The sequence below is a fragment of the Exophiala mesophila genome (assembly GCF_000836275.1).
Source record: "Exophiala mesophila strain CBS 40295 unplaced genomic scaffold supercont1.1, whole genome shotgun sequence".
NCBI lineage: Eukaryota > Fungi > Ascomycota > Eurotiomycetes > Chaetothyriales > Herpotrichiellaceae > Exophiala > Exophiala mesophila.
Genome location: NW_015622504.1, coordinates 5,685,951 through 5,709,373, shown reverse-complemented (window position 1 = coordinate 5,709,373; position 23,423 = coordinate 5,685,951). Strand labels below are relative to the sequence as shown.

General features: G+C 50.6%; 5 protein-coding genes across 5 annotated transcripts; 2 read left to right on the top strand and 3 right to left on the bottom strand.

The window, feature by feature from the left end:
- Positions 1 to 773: 773 nt before the first annotated feature.
- PV10_01810 (uncharacterized protein) lies at positions 774 to 3,166 on the bottom strand (the record flags this gene model as incomplete). The annotated part of the gene is made up of 13 exons (XM_016366055.1): positions 2,885 to 3,166; positions 2,748 to 2,830; positions 2,607 to 2,687; positions 2,377 to 2,546; positions 2,284 to 2,322; positions 2,130 to 2,230; positions 2,053 to 2,081; positions 1,933 to 1,995; positions 1,773 to 1,878; positions 1,586 to 1,713; positions 1,470 to 1,529; positions 1,053 to 1,417; positions 774 to 960 (listed from the first exon to the last, which is right to left on the bottom strand). Exons 1-13 carry the CDS (start codon positions 3,036 to 3,038, stop codon positions 774 to 776), a joined length of 1,566 nt encoding a protein of 521 aa, XP_016229704.1. The 5' UTR covers positions 3,039 to 3,166.
- A 420-nt stretch (positions 3,167 to 3,586) lies between these two features.
- Positions 3,587 to 3,940, bottom strand: PV10_01809 (uncharacterized protein; the record flags this gene model as incomplete). Its single annotated transcript, XM_016366054.1, has 2 exons — positions 3,587 to 3,875; positions 3,918 to 3,940. 2 exons carry the CDS (start codon positions 3,938 to 3,940, stop codon positions 3,587 to 3,589), a joined length of 312 nt encoding a protein of 103 aa, XP_016229703.1.
- A 1,384-nt stretch (positions 3,941 to 5,324) lies between these two features.
- PV10_01808 (uncharacterized protein) lies at positions 5,325 to 8,997 on the top strand (the record flags this gene model as incomplete). The annotated part of the gene is made up of 4 exons (XM_016366053.1): positions 5,325 to 5,467; positions 5,543 to 5,754; positions 5,809 to 5,979; positions 6,053 to 8,997. The coding sequence occupies 4 exons, from the start codon at positions 5,325 to 5,327 to the stop codon at positions 8,995 to 8,997; spliced, it is 3,471 nt and encodes a 1,156-aa protein (XP_016229702.1).
- A 1,427-nt stretch (positions 8,998 to 10,424) lies between these two features.
- Positions 10,425 to 11,579, top strand: PV10_01807 (uncharacterized protein; the record flags this gene model as incomplete). The annotated part of the gene is made up of 1 exon (XM_016366052.1): positions 10,425 to 11,579. Exon 1 carries the CDS (start codon positions 10,563 to 10,565, stop codon positions 11,577 to 11,579), a length of 1,017 nt encoding a protein of 338 aa, XP_016229701.1. The 5' UTR covers positions 10,425 to 10,562.
- A 10,785-nt stretch (positions 11,580 to 22,364) lies between these two features.
- PV10_01806 (uncharacterized protein) lies at positions 22,365 to 23,300 on the bottom strand (the record flags this gene model as incomplete). Its single annotated transcript, XM_016366051.1, has 2 exons — positions 22,365 to 23,158; positions 23,222 to 23,300. 2 exons carry the CDS (start codon positions 23,298 to 23,300, stop codon positions 22,365 to 22,367), a joined length of 873 nt encoding a protein of 290 aa, XP_016229700.1.
- Positions 23,301 to 23,423: the final 123 nt, after the last annotated feature.

Here is a 23,423-nt window from a genome sequence, read left to right as displayed (position 1 = left end):
AGGGGGGTGCGCGATCTGCAACAAAACCAAAGGCCCGCTAACGATCTGTTCTACTGTACAGATTCCAGGTATCACCAACGGAACTGGAAGAAATCATTGGACAGCATCCTCAAGTACAAGATGTCGGCGTGACAGCGACCTGGGATGATACACAGGCCACCGAGCTCCCACGTGCTTTTGTCGTCCCTAAGCCCGACATTGATCAGTCTCAGCTACCTCGCATAGCAACAGAGATCCAGGATCTCGTAGCTGCCAAAGCTTCTGGATACAAGAAACTGCGGGGTGGGGTGAAGTTTGTTGATGGCCTGCCGAGGAATCCAACAGGAAAACTACTCAGGAGAATATTGAAGAAACAAGAGGCCGAGGATGGAAGATTGTTAGCAAAGCTATAGGCAGCAATTCAAGACTGTTGGATCCGAATTTGTGCATACTGCTTTCAAGTGACCTGGCGGCGCAGTGGCCTATAAGTAGGTATTGCCATCTCAAACAAAAGAAAGAGAAGACAAACCTAACTGACAGGTCAAGTAGTCTTTTCACATATAGTAAGTACTATTGCAAATCTTAGTGATGATTATCGGCTATGTGCAGAAGGCTGGTTAACCACATCTGTGAAACTATATAGCATCGACAACCTCGGTACCCAAGCCATCAGTGGATCATTCACTTGTTCGTCTACCGAGCCATATATACACCTTCCACTGATCTCGAGCTTTTTAGTATTTGGTTCAGCAACATGACACCAAGCACAAGGAAATTGTGTGGGCCGAGGTCGCTTAACCCGAGTACCTGAAATGCTTGTTCTGGATATCTGTCTCGTCTCTGAGACCGGACATTTCATCCATGTTCGCCGCGCCAGTAGTATACGCCGGGTTTGTCAATGCCAGTTTATCACGACGGTTGTTCTCCAACCTCATCACAGTCCAAGTCGAGAACGACAACGCAATGTAGACGGACAAGAAGCTGTCATAGAAGAAGAGTTAGGGCAAGGTTCTCAAAAGAGCGACTGGGAGGAAGACAAAGTCTTGACTTCCTCCACAGCTATGTGAACTTACGTCAAAACAAAGGTGAGACCGGTCGGGTATCGAGGACTCTCGGAGCCCAAGAATGTCTGAGGAGTGATGATGTTGATTACGCAGTAGAGGAAAAATGCCGTCGAAGTAGAGAGTTGTTTTCTGGTGAACCCGGCCATGTTTGTCCCAATGATAGCCATGACGACGGTGTAGTTGGCTCCAGAAAAGGAGATGATGATGATCGAGGCCAAGCGGCGGTTTTGGAATTCGGGTTCGGCAGGTGTTACATAGAGTAGGACTGCTCCGACGAGAGCGACTATACTCGCAGTTGCAACCAGCGGTTGTTTGAGGTTACGCCAACTGGTGAATAGCGTCGGAGGTGCTGAAACCAGCATTTGTACCACGGCCTGGAATTATGATTAGGTGACGAGTTCAATGTTCTGGTACGTGGTGATTTACCTGGGTCGCATAGTTCGGTGCCGTGAAAAGCTGAGCCTTCAACGCTGAATAGCCGAAGCCCTGGGACAGGTCAGTTCGAATATTCTGCTGCGGACTGTATACCAAGAATCCCATACCCTAATAATGATGCCCAAGAAGTTGGTTGTAACATTGCCGGCGGCCTGAGAAAAGAACATCTGTAAGACCATCATCCAGAATCGGTAGTCCAGCAAACTCTCTTTTACTTGGGCCCATTTGAAGTGAGCTAGGTATGGATGTCAGTCTAGAGAACTCTCAGGTGTATCGAGTGCACAATGGACGTACTGTTTTTGACGCCCAACTGGTCTTCTGAGACACGCTTGATGGCAATGGCCTTTTCTCGGTCAGTCAACCATTTAGCACTGACTGGGGAGTCTGGCATCCAGAGATACTGAAGCTTCTCGTTAGCGAATGCGGCTGCTTTTCGGCATCAAATAGGCCATACAAGTACAACTCCGGTTACACAACTTAGAAGGCCGAGAAGCAGAAAGATCAATCGCCATGGAACCTGAGTGAAAAGTGATTAGACCTCTAGAGCAATGTTCGGATGCACACTTAGACTCACCAGAGGGCCAGAGTTGACATGTCCCAGGCCTGTAAGAAGTCAGTCTGGGCCGCACCTAAGAGATTGAGTGTACATACCCCAATAAATGATCAAGAAGGGGACTGGCATGATCCCGTTTGTAACCGTCCAAAGACCGAATCGAAGTGATTGTTCTTGTTGCTTGTACCACATTGTTGTGCTGTAGATGAATTAGACAAATGTCCACCGCAATTCTGGGAAGGAAATGCTCACATCAAGAGCAGGCCGGGAACGAGGGAAGATTCAAAAATTCTGAAACGTCCTGGTTAGATACCATGAGAAAGAAGGATCTCAATTTGAACATACCCAAGAATGAATCGGAGGCCAAGAAGAGTACCGAAGTTTTGAGCGCCGACACAGCCTAGCAGACTACAGCCCCAAATGAAGTAGCTGATTCCAATGACTTTGCCAGCGTGGAAGTACTGAAGGCAGCGACCAGCAAAAAAGGCCCCAGCCAAGTAGCCAAAGTAGAACATCTGGATCAATAATGATCAGCGGCAGATCAAAAGGCGTGTACGAGATCTGGATGGACATACCGAGACACACCAGGAGTATTCTTGGCCTTGGAGGCCCAGATCCTCCCGAAGACCATATGTTGCTGCTGCTCCAAGCCCCGACTAGAGGTGAAAGCAGGTCAGCTCAAGTCAATCGTAGCACTGCGTCAGAGGGAGGCAAACCTTGTCTACGAATTGAAGACCACAGGCCCAAGCTGCGAGAGGGATTACATGCCAGTCGATCTTGCGAAGTACCTTTTTCTTCTCTTTGAAACTATCAGCGGGTCCCCATCAGAAAGCACCATTACTGAGAATCTTACCATCATCAGTGAAATCAGTGCCAAATTGTTGGACGATCTGTGCTCCAACGTCCAAGTCGCCCTCAGCTTGAATCACTTCTGGCTTTTGAGGGTCAAACTCGTTCATGGTCTCGAGCTGCTGCTGTTGATTTGCCTTCTCGACGGAGGAGTCCATGATGACTGCAGTGTTCCTTTGCAAGTATTGATGGTTGGACAAAGTATGGTGTAGTTTGTCGGGCAATAGGAAGTCGGGTATATAGATGATTCTTATACCTCAGCCCGTGCCAACTCCTCAATTCAACGCTTTGGACCCACTGGTTCAGTATCCGATAGTGAAAGATACAAATCTTGCGAATGAGCAAGGAATGCTTACGCTGGTCCGGGTAGTAAATTTAAGTCGCGGAGGACTGCCCCCCGTGGGGAGAATCTTGGCCCCCCGGGGCGGCGGACAAATTAGGCCGATGGGGGCCGAGGGGCCTGGAGTAAATGGGTTCATTGATTGGAACACGAGGGGAGTAATTCTCATGACTCGGAAGACGTGACCTGAACTATGGTGCGGCGAGTCAGTGTACATTCATCACATGGTAAATATATAGGTACTCTAAGGCTCATCAGAGGGTTCTTGTTCAGCTTCGTCAATGTTCGCGGCTTGTATCCCAAGCAGCGTTCGGACCAAGTTATGGACCTGTCCATCATCCCGTACATTGTGTGCACCCTTCTCGTCTACTTCAGCTGTCCCTCGTCGGGCGGGTCGAGTCCGTAACTCGCGATCCACTCGTGGTAGATGCTCGGGACCACGAGCTTCTTGTAGAGAACGTCCACGATCATGCACCCGAGCCTGCTCACCAGCTGCATTCCGACGAACCAGTAATCCGGACTTGTTAGGTAGGACTTGACGCCGGCATAGACGCACGTGCAGAGTATGTCGAGCACGTGGATGGCGTCGGAACCCGTTATCTCGCCCCAGAATCCGATGAGGGCACCGAAGAAGTGAAACATCAGGATGCCAAAGCTGCCGAAGGCGGTGAACCACGACCAGGGCTGCTAGACTTACTGTGCCGTAGCATCAGTGGCCATAAGGGGAGTGGAACGAGCGAAGTCGTCGATGGGCCATCGAACTTTGCGCCTGCGCCAATCTTCGTGACAGGAACACGGACCGGGCAATCGTTATGACCCCCTCGCCGTCGTACTCGAGCGTCGTTTCGAGAAACGGTACCCTATACAAATTGATGGAGACACCGCTTGGGCGCGGAAAGTGGTCCATTTTAACCAGACTTCGGCTCTACCCGTTTCTCCTCTGGCATTTTCCGAAAGAGCGAGGCGGGCTCCTCCATTGAAAATTTATCATGATGATGGAGGACGCGCGGGCTACTTACCGTAACTGGATTGATGTTACGGCCCAGGAAAGGAGCGCCGCCTGGGGGCACCTGTAGGAAGAGGTCTTACGCGAATCCATGTGGTGGAGGGATTGCAAGAATGATTGGATATGAAGGGAGGCTATCAAAAGTTCTTGAGGGAATGACTATTTGCACAAGCCCCCGTGACCGCCGGACCGCTCAGCCAAGAGCCTAGGCACCTAAGTCAAAGCTGAGGTCAAAGCCACCCGACGCGACCTCGCTCACCCTCTAGTACCAAACTGCAAACGGCAATCATGGTTTTCGTTCTGAAGTAAAAGAGTTACTTTCACCTGTAAATTGTGATACTCTGGCACTTGGGTCTGCTGGACTTCACGAGTCAGCCTTGAAGCTCTCTGGGTTTGACCTGCTGAATCCTTCGAGCGCCCATGCTGCAAAGTCTCGCCCTGAACATCGGGTGGGGTATTTCTCGATGACTTGTCTTTCCTCCAGATATCAATTGCCAAATAGCTGAGCAAGCCATTTGAGCCTGGTTTCCTTCGGCTCTCCGAAAAGAACATCAAGCAGTACGGTTGGAATACCGCTCGGGAGATCCTCTAAACTCGGCTGGGGCCGTTAGTCTACGTAATATTGAAAACTGCGATTTCAACATCAAGCGAGGTCCTGCTCGCTCGCCGACGCCATTGGATAAGGCCAATATCTTATTCGTGCCCAATATGAAGAGGTGCAGACGAAACCAGGTCCTCATCCCTGCCCATTGGCGTGGCCTCTCGCGGATCATCATTGAGACAAGAGCCTTGATGTCAGCTTGGTGGTAGCCAATCCTTTTGTGCACTAATGCAAGGCAAACAACATCTGCAACCAGATTTTGGACTCCCAATCAAATGCATGCTCTAAGCTTTCGACTGTGCTCCTCAGGTCTTTCATCCTTTTCTTCCCCACCCTCCTGATCTCTGTGATGCAGGCTTTTGCCAAAATCTTAATCTCAACGCCCAAAAGAGGTAGGTCGCAGTGCTATCGAAAGGTCGTCCTATCTATAAAAACACTCAGAAAGAACTCTCCAACAACTCTCGAACAATCAACCACCATACGACAAGGCATGCAGAATGGCTACTCAAATACGGAGCAACCATCCTGCCGATGCATGGGAACCTCTCAAGGACCATATTTGGTCCATGTATCTTGTTGAAAATTACACTATCGAAGAAATCATCGTCAAGTTGAGGATGGAACATGACTTTAACGTCACGTAAGCCTCTGTTTTGTGTCTCCTCTCAGTGTCATCTCCCAGTGTCATGCAGGACCATAGCTGATGCACCCAAAGCAAATCACAATTAGAAACTCGATTCAAAAAGTGGAACTTCCGCAAAGGTCTGGCCCAGCATGAATGGTTGCTTGTCGATTCTAAAATCAAAGAGCGGAAAAGAGAGTCTGGCAAAGAGAGCGAAGTTTACCTTAGCGGCGTTCCCCTAGATTCCCAAAAAGTGAAGAAGGCGGTTTCGCGATATGGAAGCAACTCGACCTCAGTGTTACAGGGTATTTGTGCTATCCCACATTATTGAATGCCCAGACATCTCATGCTAGCACTAGGTGGCCTTCCACCTACGCCAGAAGGTGTGGATATCAGAACGCCTCTCCCTCTGGCGACAATCCCTTCGCGTTCCCGCCCGACCACTCTCACCTCAACCCCGTTCCACTCCACCAGGCCCCTCTACTATTCTCTTCCTCTCACGAATTTCTTCTCCTCCTTCACTTACGGAGGTAGGTCAAGAGTTTCTTTGGTTGGAAGGATCAAACTTCCATTCCCACAAGGTATGCTAACTCGCTAGAATAGTTAATCCCCCTTTTCACGGTATTCGGCCACATGTGCCAGATTTGTTCACACAGCTGGAGAGCATGCCAGAAATCACCAACGATAACGATAGCGAACTATGTTTAACGGCCATGCACAACCTCGTCACGTCAACATTTCAATCTATAGAAAGCTCGATTCCACAGAGTTTGATTTCTTTCGACAAACCGGGAACGGAGCTGAAACCATCCTTCTCATCAAATCCGTCCGCGATCTTAAAGACTTTTGTTTTCATGCTGTCCAACAAGGCTAGCCGGGTTCCAAAACAGACGCACTTCTTCGCTGAGGACGAGCCGAAGAAGGAAAGACTTTCTCACGAAACGATCAATGGATGCTCCAAATCTGGACTTCTCGACGAGGTCTTGAAGATCACGGGACCAACCGCTGAGGCTCTCCTGGAAGAGTTTTTTTCCGCTGCCATTGAAGTGGAAGACGTTAGCGATATCAACAAAATACTCGATACTGGGTTTCATCCTGATGAGTTACGGTGCAGGCTGTCCGGCGGCAGAACGGTTACACCACTCCAGCGAGCCTGCGAATTGGGCAGCGTTGCTGTTGCAGAGACATTGTTGGAGCGCGGAGCAGACGCTAATAAATTCCTGAAGTGTACCCTCCCGCCATTGATTACAGCAATTTCGAGCCGTCATTCTCCTTTACCTGAAAGTCACAGAATTGGCCTTGTGAAGATCTTGTTGAAAGCAGGCGCATGCATAGAGAACCACGATCTCTTCTCTGCAGCCAGCCGGGGTCTGGTAGAGATTACATCTATCCTCCTCCAGGCAGGCGCAATTCAACAGAGCCCATTAGGAAAACCAATCCTTAGGCACCTATTGGACAGCTTCACTTTCACTAATCGCACTATCATGGTTATACGTGCTTTGATTGACGCCGGTGCCAACACATCTGCTATTACCGGCGTCATATCAAAAGCAATGGTGCAGTATGGATTAGATGGTGAAGTCATCACGCTGATTAAGGACTTGTTGGACAGAGGAGCGCGCGCGACAGAGAACGATTTGCATTTGGCAGTGGAGGCAGACAGTTGTGCCGCCGTCACACTTCTTGTTCAGTACGGTATTCCAATCACGCCTGAAATCATAGGACACGCCGTCCGTCACTATAGTTCAAACATCATGAAGATCCTCCTTCAGTCAAAGAGTTCTGTCCCGCATGCGGCAATCGCAACAGCAGTTGAGCGTTGCACGAAAGAAGAGGTATGCCTTATGCTAAGATTGAACGTTTTTGACCCCAAACGACAGTGCATGACACTTACAGCCGCCATACAGTATGGCAAGAAAGATATCATGGACATGCTGTTCGCATTTGGTGTACAACTTGAGCGTGGGAAGGAGCTCTGTGCGGCCATTGAAGACGTTGTTCGTCGAGGTGACCTCGCATTGCTTCAATTTCTCCTCAGTGACAACTCGCCTTACCGGTCACCTGTCGTACGTTCACTGGGCGGCTCTTTGTGTTTGGCCATCCGCGGCGGCCAACCGGAGATGATCAAATTGCTGCTCGAACATACGTCAAATCTAGACCAACCCCTTTTCCGAAGGAATGGCTCCTTTTCTACATTGAGCCTTGACAGCGTACCACTCATGGAAGCGATTATCAAGCAAGACACTACCATGTTACAGATGCTTCTTGCTGCTGGTGCAGCGGTCGAGTTCTCACAATATGAAACTCTTCACTCGGTGCTACCAGGTGCAATTTCAGTGGGAGATATTACTTGCATTCGGCAGTTGATCGCTGCTGGGGCGAATCCCAACGTGAGAGGAATGAGCGACGAGAAGACGGCGCTTATTGTGGCTATAGAAAAGGGTGACTTTGATGTGATCAAGTTACTTATGGAAAGCGGGGCAGACGTCAATGCTCTTCCTACACACTTTCTGGCACTTGCTGCAGCTATTGAACATTGTGATATCAGAGTCGTTCGCTACCTTCTGGACATGGGTGCTGACCCGAACGAGCCGGCTCTGCTCGCTGCGACTAAGTCCGATATCAGGACGATGCACATGGTGATGGAAAGCAGGTTAGCTCGGTATAAAGGCCTCAGTCTCGGCTTTGGGTGCAACGCCTTACAATATGCCATCGCCGAGGCTGACACCGAGAAGATCAAGGTTTTGCTTGAATATGGTGTGAATCCCAACACCTTTAACAATTGTTCACACTTTTCAAACGATGAAGGACTGGTTGACTGTGGCTGTTATGACCTTGAGGAGTGTGAGTCTTGTTTTGGGATGGCTATTCGCCCTGGTGGGGATTCAAGGCATGGCGTGGTGAGGATGCTGTTGCGAGCTGGTGCAGATCCCAACGGCATGGTCCGGCGAGCGAACAGTACCTGGATAGATTCCAGGACCAGTGCTCTAGGGTCAGCAATGCTTAGCAAGGATACGACAATGGTTGAGATTCTATTGAAAGCTGGCGCGTCTACTAGTGGAAAGTTTGACGTGGAAGGGATGTATACAGCATTGCAATTTGCGGTCCAGTGCGGGCTTGTTGAGATGGTCAATCTTTTGCTAGAACACCAAGCCGAGGTGAACGCACCAGCATATTGGGACCATGGAGCAACGGCTCTACAATTTGCCGCGATAGGCGGGTATCTGGGGCTTGCTTCAACTTTGTTGGAAAAAGGAGCAGACGTTGATGCGGCAGGGGCCGAGGTCGAAGGAAGAACGGCGCTGGAGGGAGCGGCAGAACATGGGCGAATCGACATGGTGCAGCTACTCATCAACGCAGGAGCCCAAGTGACTGGAAGTGGCAGCAAGCAGTATGAGAGAGCGGTGAAGTTCGCTGCGGCAAATGGTCATCGAGCAGTACGCCGGATGCTTGAGAAAATTCACAGTGAAAAGGTTACGTTGGAAGAGTCGATGGAAGCTATTGGCAGTTTTGATGGAAATGAATGGGGCGGAGTTTGGGAAATGTAGACTGAACTAGAGTGATGCGATAGGAGACTTGATAGAAGTAAATTAAGGCGGATTTTGGAGGCATGGCCTATACGAACTACCAACTTACTATAACTACTTACGAGGGATGGATAGGGGTGGCGAAGATTCATGAGCAGGCACGGTAGGGTACCGACTAAGGTCGAAGAGATGGTAAGGCTTTTGCGGGGAGGGGAGTCTGCCTGGAGTACTCTCGGGGAATTAAGAATTTGGACGAGACCAGAATCTGGTGAGGGGCATAAGGATGAAATGATTCGTGGAAGAGCCAAGAACCTGGAAAGCGTTTGGCAAGGGAGGTAGACATTATCCAGAATCTGGGAGGGCGTAATCTGTGATGAAATGGTAGATGGCTCGTGGGCTACTCCTTAGGTGGGCTTCACCTTGGGCTCCCCTCCTTAGATGGCTCGTGGTGGCGGTGGGTCAAAATCGCGCGTACTAAGTACTAGGACTCCATTACCAGATTACCCCCCTACCTCCCACAAGGTATGCATTTCTGGCAGGATCCGTCAATCAACAGAGACCCTAAACATGCCATCTGTGAGGCCTCCATCAAATCTCAGAACGACACAGCCTGACAGCCTCTGGCTATGGCACCTTGACCTGATTCAAAAAGTTAATAAATCATACATGCCGCTCTCAATGATGTTTCCCATTCCAATTCCTCCACATCCTACAAACAATATCTGAGCGATTGAGCATGAACTGCTCTTGTCCCGTTCACTTCAATGTCCCACATGTCGATCGAAGCCATAGTGGCTATTATAGGTGTTGTCGTGACACTCCCACCTACCTGTATGATCCTATGGAGCCTGGTACTTCGGCAGTACAGAGACGGTGCCAGAACGAGAGCCAGTGCCAGTGCCATTGGTGGTGCCGGTGGTGCCGATGGTGGCGGTAGTGGCGGTGCAGGTACAACAGATATTGAGATGCCGGTACGAGTATTCGAGTATTCGTACAAGTATTCAAAATTCAATTCTTGGCAACTGACGTGAGGCTTGGAAGGAGTCACATGGGCACAGAAGGTTCTTGCCAAATCCTCATCCTCATCATCGTCATCGCAGCAATTACATCCACCTTTACGAAAGAACCACACATTCGCGCCTCAGCCATCAAATCCACTCCACCAACAGTCAATATCACGTCAATGCTCTTGTCGAGTCGCAACACACTGTCGTCGTTCAATATCCCATGTCATGACCTGAACTCTTCCCATCTTTTTGGGTTTATGAGTAGGCGTACCTGAAAATACAGACTGACTTTGGCACTAACCAACGTGGCCGCCATGCCACTACTATAGCACTCCCGACGATGGAAACTCTCCGCAAGTGCTGTGGAGAATCCCTGCCAGACCTTAATTCAACCAAATGTGCAACATCATCCCCTACCTCTAACCTTTCCAAACATCATCGGGGAGGACAATGTGCCGAGTACGGCAGTCGGCTACATGCATATATAGCTAGCTACCCATCCTCGCCTACACAAACACCACACATCTCATTTCCAATACACTGACCCGGGGAATCCGCATTCCGTCTCCCATCTTCACCATGTCTGATCACACAAGACCTGTCAGGCACCGTGCCCTCTCTCCTCCCTCCCTCTCCTCTCTGGCAGCCAGTATTTCCTCTGGTCTGTCCACCAACTTTGCTCACTGGTCATGTGACGTCGAGACACCACCAGACCTCACCTTGCCCCCTTACCACCTTGCCGCTCCAGGTTTATCTGGCTCTACCCGTGTTGCCGATGTTGGGGGGCCACCCTACCTCGAATCCAAGCTTGACCTCACTAGAAAGTACGACCTCGCTGCCATTGCTCAAGATGTCAATCTCCCCGCGTCAGGCGGTTTCTTGCTGGGAGCAGGAGCCGGCCCTTTCTTCCATCTTGGCCACAATTCCGAATTGATGCCAAACTACGCTTATGGCACCGCCGCCGACCCCTGCTCTTCGACCTCTTCTCCCGCCATCCGAAATCGCACACACTATGCCAAAATCACCCCCTCCAACGATCCTGTTTGTTGCCCATTGCCCAGCAGCACCGGCTTTGGCTTGATGTGCAACCTATACTGTTCTCAGGGTCTTCCTGGACCTGCTCTACACATCAAGGCCAAGGCACGGACAGGGCCACTCAATTTTACTCAATCGATCCAAGACGGGCTCAAAGCCACCTTTGGGGAGAATTTAATTTCCCTTGGTGGTGTCTTCATCCTCAAATCCGCCAAGGCCAAGATGCACGTCATGCCCGACTTCCCGAAGAATCCCTTCCAGTCTCGCAAGGAGTTGGTAGAATGGCTGAGATTTTTTGACATGGAGTTTGGTGGCTCCAATGATCCCACTGGACCTCTGATCTGCTTGAGCGTCCTCCATTCTGGTGATGATGGCGGGTTCGATTTGCGACATGAACATACCCATTGCTTCACGGTGGATAGCGGCGGAGACCTAGACCGCGAGACCTCCAAGGGCGGGCATTACCATTTTGACCTCGATGAGACGAAAGACCAAGTCGAATATGAGGGCTGGTTCAACGTTGCAGAAGATTTGTATCGTGTCGACCAGCCGGGACAGTGATGTGTCGGCAACTTTCATACTTGTAGCAAAGACTCGACATTGAGTCAAAAGCTTATTTTGCATGAAACCACCTTATCCCAATCCAATTCGCAATCGCTGCAGAGCTTGCCTTAAAACCTATGGATTTTTACATCCCTCTTGCACACCTTTTTGAAACAGGTATTCCCATTTGATCAAGAGTTCGTCGAGGCGCCGTCAGAACATGTGACGTCCTCAACGACGAATGCAGGCACCTCCCGTAAATGAACATGAATCGAGTATGTCAATATATTGCTGATCATTATGGGAAGAATTGAACAATGTTAGCTCTTCACATCTCCTTTAAGGAAGCTATCTGTTACTTCTAGAGCAGTCCACGTCTTTCATTTCCTCGGTCTACTTTGGTTCACCAGTAACTTGTGTTGAGATACCCAGAGAACTTCACATACAGGTCACTCAATGTTGATATCCATACTATGACGTAGCAGCATCTATCTGACTCCTTTACTCCCAACTTCCTACCCTGCCGCTCACGTCGCAGTAAAACCACCATCCACAGGCAGAGCCACGCCGGTGATGTGAGAAGCCATGGGGCTGGCTAAAAAGCAGATGGTGTCTGCAATCTCTTCTGTGGATGCAAGGCGTCCCTGTGGAATTCTGTCAATAGTGGGAGCCAGGGCTTTTCTCGTGGATTCAATCAACAACGGCGTGTCGACGAAACCCGGACAAACAGCGTTGACTCGGATGCCGTGTCTGGCGTAATCGATAGCGTCGGTCCTAGTCAACCCCAACACGGCGTGCTTGGATGTATTGTAGACTCCCAAATTGGGCATCGCCATCAATGCCAACGTCGACGCAGTGTTGATGATAGAGCCACGTTCCATCTTGGTGTTGGCCACCTTTCGAGCTTCCTGCTTCATCATCTGCTCCAGCTCGTACTTTTCGCAAAGCCAGACACCCTTGACATTGACGTCCATGACCTGGCTGTAATCCGCGGTTCGCGTCACATGAGTCGGACCAAACGGTCGTCCAATTCCTGCGTTGTTTGCAGCGTAATGAATTCCGCCGAACTTGGTGGCAACCTCACCCACTGCAGCCGCCACGGCGGGCTCCGAAGTCAGGTCTGCGGCGATGGGCAAAAACTCCACCTCGGGAAACTCGGCCGCCAGCGCTGCCGAGGTCGCTTTCAATCCTTCATTATTGACATCAATTCCCCCAATCTTGCTCAGCCCATGACGCGCGAAACCAAGAACAACTGCTCGCCCGATTGCCCCTCCGGCTCCTGTGACGAGGGCTACACTGCAAATTCAGACATGTTAGTTACCCAACTCGGATTCCATCCTAACGTATTCTCGCTGGAGATCGAGAGGGAATATTTGAGCAGAGGAGCGGGTGACATATAGTTCGTACCCTGAAAGCGCTAGAGACATAGTAAATGGCTGTTCAATAATACCAGAACGGATTCTCAACCAGCGTAGCGACCTTCACCATCAACTCAAGCTGTTACTGAGGGATCCAATCAAAAGTGTAATTTCGCTCCCGAACTCTAGCTGACAAGCCTTATCAGTCTCGATCAGGTGCAGGTCGTCGACGAGTCGTAATCCTAGCTTTGTAGCAGTGCTGATGCGGTTTGGGCTTCATGCTTCAGTCTGGATCTAGGCACATTATATTGGATTGGATTGAAAGCAGAATGGAGTCGTTAGCGACGGATGTCATGTAGCGGAATGATTTCGGAGCATTGTCTCCCCGTGGTATTCGCCGGTAGACAAGAAACCCAATGTTTTGCTTTTGATTGGCCTGAGCGAAACATCACATTGACTGATCGGTCTGGCCGTCTTACTTCTAAATACAGACTTGAGAATCGGACACACGCAGACTATGTTCCATGCGCATGGCAGGGAGCCCATTGGAAGAATGTGTTCACTACGTCGCAAAATCTTTCATGATCTTGATCTAAAGCTATCTCCATCTTGTTGCCTTGCGGCGCTTTGGATACAGTCATTCAAAGCAGAAGACGGTTCAATGCTGACGAATCCCACCATGACGTCAAAATCCACCACTCAGTCATCCCATGAGCGCAAGAAATCACTGGCAGCACTCATCTCCCGCTTGATCAGTTCGGCGTGCGCCTTGCTTCGAGGCTTGAAAACAACGGGGAACTCTGCTGGTGTGTGTGAAATTCCCTCATGATAGTTGTCCACGTCAATCGGCATGGGCTTGTTGGTCTTGGGATCAATCTTTCGTTGAATTTCAAAGGCCCACAGCAATCTCGCGTTCAGTCGCCATTGTGTCCTCTCAGCAAGATGAATCCCCGGGCAAATACGTCGACCAGCCCCGTACCCGTAGTGATCACGATTTTGCCAGTCGGGGCTGCCTGCATAGCTGTCTGCCATCCGCGGGTGCCCGATGAACCGATCTGGGTTATAGGTCTCAGGATCGACGTATCCTTGCGACTCGCTCAAGTGCAGTGCCCATGTTGGGAGGATGACGGTAGCATCCTTAGGGATTAGCATGCCCTTGTACCAGTCATCCTGGTTGACACGGTGAGGCACTCCAAGCGGAAGTCTGGTAAAGGTCAGCTTTTATGTTTCTGCTTAATTCATGACCGTTCTTCTTGGGGATTCAGCTTACACTGGATGAATTCTCATCGCTTCCTTTACTAAGCAATTGATGTAAGGGATTTCGTCAAAGTCAGCCAGCGTTGGCAATCTGCACACGATCTATGAGAAGGGACTTCATCGAGAATAAGGGTGATAGAGAAGACTTACCTGTGAGTGCCACACACAGCATCCAACTGCTCACGGGCTTTGACTTGGAACTCGGGATGAAGGGCCAAATACATCATGGAAGTCAAGGTGGCTGAAGCTGTCGTGTCTGCACCGCCCTCGACAATGACACCCAAAAAGTGATTCATCTGTTTATCGGTAACTTGCAAGTCACTGTGCTTCTCACCGTCCAGGATCGAGTCAATGACCGAGTCCCGCTTGATTCCTTTGGAGCGGCGAATCTCCACCCTGCGACGTGCCTCATTCCATGTGTCGTCCATGCATCGGTACGAGCCTCGAGCTCGCTTCTTCCACGGGGCCAGAAATTCTGGCAAGTACTTCAGAAAAGGAAACTCATCAACCGGAGGGTTGGCTCCTGGCTCGAGGGAGGCTGAGTAATTGTCCATGGCGTCGTACACGGCCTGCGAAAGACCGGATCAGTCAGTCTTTCGTCCCTTCATCAAAAGCATCGGGCGATTCAAGATCTTACATGAGCCCAGAAGTTGTCATATGTTCGCCCGCGATGACCAAACACTACGGCGCTCGCGACCGATGATGTGGTCCTCTTGATGTGATGGTAATAGTTCTCAGGAGTCGCCAGGATATCTGACAGCAAGCATACGGATCGATAGGGCAGTCAGCATTTTTGAATCGTGCTTGGGCAAAATTTAAACAACTCACTCAGCGTCCTGAATATGTCCGACCTTCTCTTCCAACATCTTGGGCTGTAGACGGGTCAAGTTAACTCGCACGTTCTGCTATTATAGGGACCTCGCAACCAACCGATAGATTGTGAACAGCCACCTTCCTTTCAGCTCTCCACAACGGAGTGCTGTCCATGAAGGCGAAACTGTCCCCTCCCGTGACAAGACCGGGGACAAAGCTGTGAGGTCTCTCTGAGTACATGACGCCTTTCTTGTCCAGTAGGTGGTTGATCGCTTGTCGATCAAAGAGCACAATCACGGTGCCATTGCCAAACTTGAGCGAATATACGCCCTTGTACTTTTCGCCCCATTCCCTCAGCCTTTGTCGAAAGTCAGCCAAGGATGTAGATTACAATAGGCATTGTCTGCTTCGGACGTACTTTTTACCCAAGCCCGACTTTGGTATTAGGTGCAGATTGCCCAGTATAGGCACGGTAGGTGGGCCAGGAGGCAATCTCTTGTCCCTGCTTCCAACTCGAAGAAGACGATACAAGGCCCAAATCACCAAACCACAGATGGCGATGACCGTTGGGGACGGTTTCCGATCGGCACTGAAAGTCAAAGAGTCCAGCATCTTGCTTAACTGAGAGTCTATCAATCGAACGTCCAGCAGTACTGAGTGGCGGACAGGGTTGCAAAATATAGATATGGTATGATTCTGACGCCGGATTGATCGTCCCGGCTAGTTGCATGAAAGAAACGCTGGAATCATATGCTATGGGAACAATGATCAATCTCGTCCTGAGAGTAGGTCGAACTGAATCCACTCGAGACTCGGAGAAAACCATGGGGTCAACACGGGGGGAGGGGGTGCGTTCGCACGTCAACACCTGAAAGTCTGAATGTCGCGGCCCCACTAGAGCAAACTCTGGAGCCACTTCGGAGCAACTTCGCCATCATCCAGTAGATGGCAAACCGCACCATTGAGTTTCGTAGCAACAAGCCAACTAAAACACAATGTGTTCCTCAAATGCACTGGTCTTCTTAATGTGCTCGAAAGCAATGGCTCTTCCCTTGACCGGAGTCAGTAGCTGACCGACAAAGGGGTGCACAACGTCTATCATTATCCCTACCCGGCAGTTAGTTAGTGGACTTGGTTAACATGCCCGACTTCTTCGTTCTCGCCCGAGTAGTGGGCTCAGATGGTGCTTTTCCAAAGGTCAGTCCTCGGTAGCGTTTGCTAGACTCTATTCATTCTGAGGATCGAACTGATCGAAGAGAAACAAACTCTAGTGGAAGGAGAGGCTAGTGCCACTTTGCGAGGTGTCGGCCACGGAACCGTACTCGACATCCTACTATTGGGGTCAGGATGTCGATGGCGAGCCAGACACGTTATGGGGGTTAGAGGGCTATCGTCACCCGATTGGGTTCTTTATTGGCCACCCAGCATCCGACGTTTTCAAGCGCGAAATGAAAAAGGTCGATGAGGACAAGCTCCTCCGCCATGTTCAAGGACTAGGTAGCCCAGACTATGACTTGCACTACTACGACATGTATGCTGGCTTCTTGACCCGGCCAGATGACCCAGATAAAGACACTCGAGACAGCTTTGTCGTCGTTATACATTTCTGGGCCACACCCGGAAATCGAAAGCAGTTGCTGGGCGCTTTGGAAGGGAGTGCAGACAAAATACGTGCGTCGGAATCTACAGGATCGATCACGATTCAGAGTTTTGGGGTCATGAAAGAATGCTTGGATGTAAATATGGCCAGCTTGTACATCCGGTATGTGTGAACTCCGACTGAAGCACGACAACGTGTGTATACTAACGTAATGCAAGATTAAAATCACGCCAGATCTGGGATAAATTCGAAGCTTCCGCCTTGTTCAAGGACGCTTTGTCCTCCGTCGAGCCTTTGATTTCCAAGCGTGAAATTCATCGCTCTCAGGCATTCAATGGTCACATTGATCAGATACCCCCTATTGGACCAGTATAAGCCATTCTTCTAGCGTAGACAATGATCAATCAAAGATATAGTACCAATCGAACCGATGATGCAGCAAAGCTACTTCTCTCTGACGAATCATGTGACGGCGATAATTGTCTTTCACCTTAGTCTATATCAAAATTGATTGATTGATTGATCTAATTTCACATTACTCCGGGGATGAGAATGAATTGCGGGGAGACATCACGACCGACCGAAGTGGGGGGCGGGGGGCGGGGGCGATGGCGATGCCAGACAAAGCTGATACCCGGAGTCGGAGTGACCAGGTTGGTCCGCTGTTCAATTCATTCTTCCGCTTAGCGGGCGGGTCTTTTGCTTTTTACAAACTCACACAATAGCAAAGAATCAGGGCGGTCCAACTTCGCAAAACAACACAGCCGTTGAAGCTCCCCACCGGTGATTTGTTTGTCATGTGGCTGTCCGAGGTCCAGGCTTTTGCGGAAATGCCCCTTGAACATGTGTTTTCTGGGGTTTGCGGAGGTCGACCAGACAGTTCAGTGACCCAATATTGAGATAACATAAAGCCATGTTGACTGTTTCACAACCTCAATCGATTCATCTGTAGATCTGCTGTCTCATCGTCACCAGACTTTAGACTCATTGTTACGACCGCTACAATGACTGGCTCGCACAGTTTCAACCTCAAGGGGCACACTAGCAAGAAGAATATTCTGGTACGTGAGATCCCATTGCTCCTAAACGCGCTTCAGAGGTGAACAAATGCTGACTGACAACAACGTTCAGCTGATTGTCACTGCTACTTTGGCCAGCTTCAACTATGGCTACTCCAACAACGTGATTGCGGGCTCGTTTGCTCAAGTCTCTTTCGGGGCTAAGTTCCTTAGCGGCAGCAATGCCACTTCTCTTGTGGACGCAATCGTGTCAGGGTACGAGGACCTATACTGTGCTTCACTGTGTTGCAACATGTGGCTTCTAGATATAACTCCTTACTGATGCTTGCACTGACAGATTCTTTGGCTGTGCGCTAATCGGTGCCATCATCCAAGCCCCTATATCCAACAAATGGGGTCGCAAAAACTGTACCGCTGTGGCTGCCATTCTCCTCATCCTAGGCAATGCCATCCAAGCGGGAGCCGTGCATGTCGGCATGTTCATGACCGGACGGTACATCGCGGGGTTTGGAGCGGGCATGATCATCAGCAACACGCCAGTTTATCTGAGCGAGATTTCCCCGGCCCACAGTCGAGGCTTGCTCGTCGGTCTCGCCGGCAATGCTATCGTGCTGGGCTACATCATCTCGTCGGCAGCGGCGCTGGGATTCCATTTCGTGGCCACTGACTATCAATGGAGACTCAACTTCGTCATCGCCACTGCCGTGGCTTTGGCTTTGTTTGCGTCGCTCATGAGCCTTCCTGAGTCGCCACGCTGGCTGGTCGAGCATGGGCAACCCGAACGCGCTGGAGAGATCCTGCAGTCGATCCACAAAACTCAAGAAGATCCAGATGGTCACATGGCCCACGCCGAGTTGACCCAGATCGTGGCCCAAGTCGAGCTCGATCGCGCCCTGCCCAGCTCCTGGAAGTACATCTTGACCACGCCGTCCATGAGGAAGCGCACCATCTGCACTCTGCTTGTCTGGTCCATGGCCCAATCCACAGGCATCACGGTGCTGGCCAATCTGACCCCATTGCTGTTTGGCAACTTGGGCTACGACACGGTGTTGCAACTCGCCCTGGGCTGTGTCTGGACAGTCTGCCTCTTTCTCGGATGCTGGGTGAATGTCTATCTGATGGACCGAATCGGTCGAGTCAAGTTGATTGGTAAGTCGAGACCTTTTGCACCCTTGCGCGTAGACCTTCTGGTCCGACATGTTGACTGATTCGAATCTTCTCAGTCATTGGAGGATGGGGTATGGCTATCCTGCTCGCGATTGAAGCTGCTCTGCAAGCTAAGTATCTCGATGGCTCCAACGTCAACGGCACCCGAGCTGCCGTGGCCATCTACTTCATCATCGCATTCTGGTTCTGTTGCACCCTGGAATGTGTCGGCTACGTCTATGGCTGTGAGATCTGGCCAACCCACCTCCGAAGCAAGGGCGCAACCATTTCGTATTTTGGATTTTATATCTTCTCTATCTGGGCCACTGCCCCAGCTGCCCAGGCTTTTGCTAGCATCGGCTGGCGATATTACATGGTCTTTGTTGCCGTCACTGTCGCTCTGACCATTCCCTGCATGTTTTATCTTCCCGAGGTAAGTTGCCTTTGACCACCAGAACATGCAAACCAACTGACCACTTTTCCGCAGACGGCATGTATCTCGTTGGAAGAACTCGGAGCCAAGTTCGGTGATGCTGTCGCCATTGACTTTGAGCAAGCTTTGGAGCAAGAGATCAAGGGCGGCGACCAAGAAACAAAGGGGCCAGAGACCGAATATTCTGAGGGACGTGTTGCGGTTGAGACCCCGACCAAGACTTAGTTGGGCGAGAATTGATCAGGCTTGGGAGGAGAACGCAGAGCAAGTGGCGACCATTTGCAGTCGATTAGCCACCCTGCTGCCATGCTTAGGTATTTCCTGTAACACACTCGAGCAATTTCCAACTGTATACTTAGATTCCGTCGACAACGTCGCAACAATGGCATGTTCTTGCGAGAGAGGCCGGTGAGCTGGAGATGGGCTAGATACTGGACACGTAAAAGAATTCACATCCAAAACCATAGGTATCAGGCATCATGCAATCCTATTCATCTTCCGCATGGTCGGTTTGGGGTTTGCGGGCCCGAGATACCATCAGAGTAAAACACAGGATGAATCGAGTCTAGAGCCCGCAACCGTTATGTCTATGTTTCTACTTGACCTTCCAAGTATAAATTGGATGTCCACAAGCCATAATACCGAGACTCGATATGGACGCAATCTGCAGCACCTGGAAAAATAAACAGCTCTTGACTCAACCTCTAGCTGACCTATCAATGTCTATGCCTCAAAGTCATTTCCCTTCATCCATTCCCTGTGACGAGATGGACTCTCTATCAACCACTCTATCAACTATTCCCATTGACAAGATGATCTCGATGAGAGTTCATGGATGACAGTCCCAGTACTTCCTGCATAACTGTCATGAGTTTCGACTCGCAATCCTTCGGATCTCCACTACACTCCTGAGCTCTCCACGCGACGAAGCGATCAGGTCGGACCAGGATCGCTCCAGACTCGTGCACTCCTCTTACGGCCTCCCATTCACCGTAAACATCTTCCCAGTCTTGTCCGATCCCGATGGAGTGCACATTCAAACGAACACCTCCGGACAATTGCCTCTCTATCGCCGCGGCGGCCGTCAGCCACGAAGTGCCTCCAAGTCCGGTAAACAGGGCGAAGGCACCCTTCCCTGCGAGATCGATGGTGGAGGTTGGGGCCTGATTTGGAACCCGTCGATTCAACCAGGCATGTGGGAGACGGCGACCAGGGTATGTGCCTCGCATATGATACAAGATGGGATCCTCGGCTGCTCGGCCAGTGAGAGTGAAAGGAGATTGTTCGTCGGCCGTAAAGACTCCCATTCCCGTGTATGTCTGATTCATCTCGATTCCAAGACCATGGAACTCGTGGCAAGAGTTTTGAACTGCGTTCCGCAGCGCTTTCCTGCGCTCCCGTCCCTTGATGCTGGGCTCTGATAATTGATTCATGGCAGCCCTCCGGTCCTCGACGTTTTCCATTAACATCCCCAGAGCATCCCAGATCCGGGAATGCTCTCGGAACCCATTATTGGCGCGGACAATGACGGAATGACCAACAGGTTGGCGTTCGGTAGAGTATGTCGACAGTAGCGACGGCGCAGCCCTCCCTTTTTCCACATACGCGATCTTCCAGGCCAGATTAAAGGCATCTTGAATACATGTGTTACTGCCCAATCCATTGAACGGCGGGTGTCGATGCACAGCATCACCCAGGCAGAAGACATTCCCACTCGAGTATTGTTCTGCCACCGTTTCATTGATGAACCATTTTGAGATGCCTAGGATTTTTACGGGTATGGACTCATCTCCGATAAACGCCTGGACTTGTTGTAGGTATTGATCGTTTGTTGGCTCAGAACCATCCCAGTCAGGCTTTGGTAAGAGGATAAACATCCATTCATACCACGGTTTCACCATGCGGACGATAGCCATCTGGGCAAAGGCACGGTGCAGAGAGTCAGGTTGCATGACCCAATGGAGATTCCCCTTTCGATGCTGCACCAGGTGGCTGAGATCGGCTCTAACCAGGACATTAATCGCCGGACCACCGCCTGCTTTGCCGAGAAGCGGAAGCTGGAGCTGACTGACGACTCTACTCCTAGCCCCATCGGCACCGAACAGGTATTTAGACCGTATATGATACTCTTGCCCTGTCAAGTCATCTCTTAATCTGGTCATGACTCCTGCGCCAGGCCCCAGGTCGTGGAAAGAGACCAGCGAAGTGTTCCAGCGGCACTTGAAGCCGTGTGTCGTAGCATGTCGCACCAAAACCGGTTCGAGGAGGGTCTGAGGCAGATCGCAAGGCTGGCATGGACTGGCCATCTCATAGTCGCCTTTCCTGTTCGGATCGTTGCCCCATGAGTAGATTCGTGCAAACTCTTGTCCGGCCATACTGTGACACCATCGTGTGTGCATCATACAGTCTCCGTCTGTGGAGACCTGGAGGCATTCTCTTTCGAGGTCGATGTCCCGTAGACATTCAAGTGCCGCCATATTGGTGATGTGCGCTCGAGGTGTGTCGGCCGTTCCCGAAGCTCTGCTCACCATGGTTCCAACAATTCCGTGGGACGCAAGGAAACATGCCAGTGAAGCACCCGCTGGGCCGGCCCCGATGATTAGAATATCTGTTTGAGATGTACATGAACCGTTCCCATCTCCATCATCATCAGCACCAGCACCATTCACCTGTCCGTTGGATAGAGATTGACTACCGTTGGTCATTGATGCCATGATCGATTTCGATTGGGGGAACGCTGCCTGTCACAAGAGGTTCGTAGATGTGGATGTCTATCTGGCCATATGGGCATATGGGCATCCGGTCCGATCGAATGAACGCGGCGAAAACTCTACTGCTACTGGCTTCTTGGTCTCGACGTGGAAGAATCTAGTCTCCTGATGGTCCACTGGGGGATACTCCGTGATTTCAATTCGATCGGAAAACTCGAGAATGGAAACGATATGAGTCGTCTTTGCACCTGGGGGTATTCCAATGGTCGATAAATGCAACGGAAATTGATACAAACGTTCTAGAATGACTATAGGATGACTTCTTACGGCCCGACTTCGGTGGCATTGGTAGGTTCAGGGTCTATCATGTACCCCATTACTCGACAGTCTTATGTCCATGCTTAACACAAGGAGGTTGATGCGGGACCGATTAGCGGGGAAAAGAATCTAGATGTTGATACTAAAATCAATACGAAAAACGCATTCCTCCGTTCGCCGAGATTACGCTGCCCGTAGTCCATGCCGCATCCGGCAAACACAACATAGCAATAGTTCCCGCCGCCTCGGAGGGATATGCCGGCCGACCTCCAAACTTCGCCCAGGTCTGTATTTCCTTGTCGTCTTGCGGTCGGACAGCTGCGAGCGGAGAGACCAGACTCCATTGCCCGAGCATGGATTTGATGTCATCCGGACAGGCCACGTAGATATCAGACAAAACTGGGCCAGGATTGACCGAGTTTACCGTGGCACGTTCAGCCAGTTCGCGGGCCCAGACTCTAGTCATGGCCTCCAAAGCACCTTTTGAACCCGCGTAGATGGTCTGGTCTCGAAGCCCCAATGCAGTTCCCACGCTCGACACGTTCACGATGCGACCAGATCGATCTTGTGGCAAGTATGGCAGGCACGCTTGCATCAGGAAGATAGGACCGAGCACGTTGACTGAGTAGACTTGGTGGAAGTCGGCGTGGGAGATCTCACCCAATGGTTTGAGAGGGGCGATGCCGGCATTGTTGACGATTATGTCGATTTGAAACTGACCAGTGTGGGAGTTGGTGAAGCTTTTCTTTGCCAATGCCACAATAGTGCTCGCCCCAGCTTCATCGCTCACATCGGCCTGAGCTCCAATTGCATCTATATCGTACTTCTTCTTGAACTCGACAACGAGGTCGTCGGCAAGCTTGATGGAGCTTTTGCTGGTGTACCCCAAGACAAGCGAACAGCCTTTGCTGGCTAGGTTGTTCGCGACGGCCAGACCGATGCCTACAGTGCATTTTCATTAGACCAGTGGTCTTAAGTGTCCCTGACCTGCTTCTCGTGTCTTACCTCTGGTGGCCCCGGTCACAATGGCCAATTTACCGCTTAATGGGCGTGTGGCATTGAGTCTGTGCTGGTGATCGGCCATACTGAAAAGCCGGTAAGTCAAGGCCACGCTCCGGATCGCAATACTCCAAACTTGGGGTTGATCACTTGAATTGATGCTTTCTTCAAAAAGGTTGTAGCTACCTCGATGGCGGGGGTCTTCTAT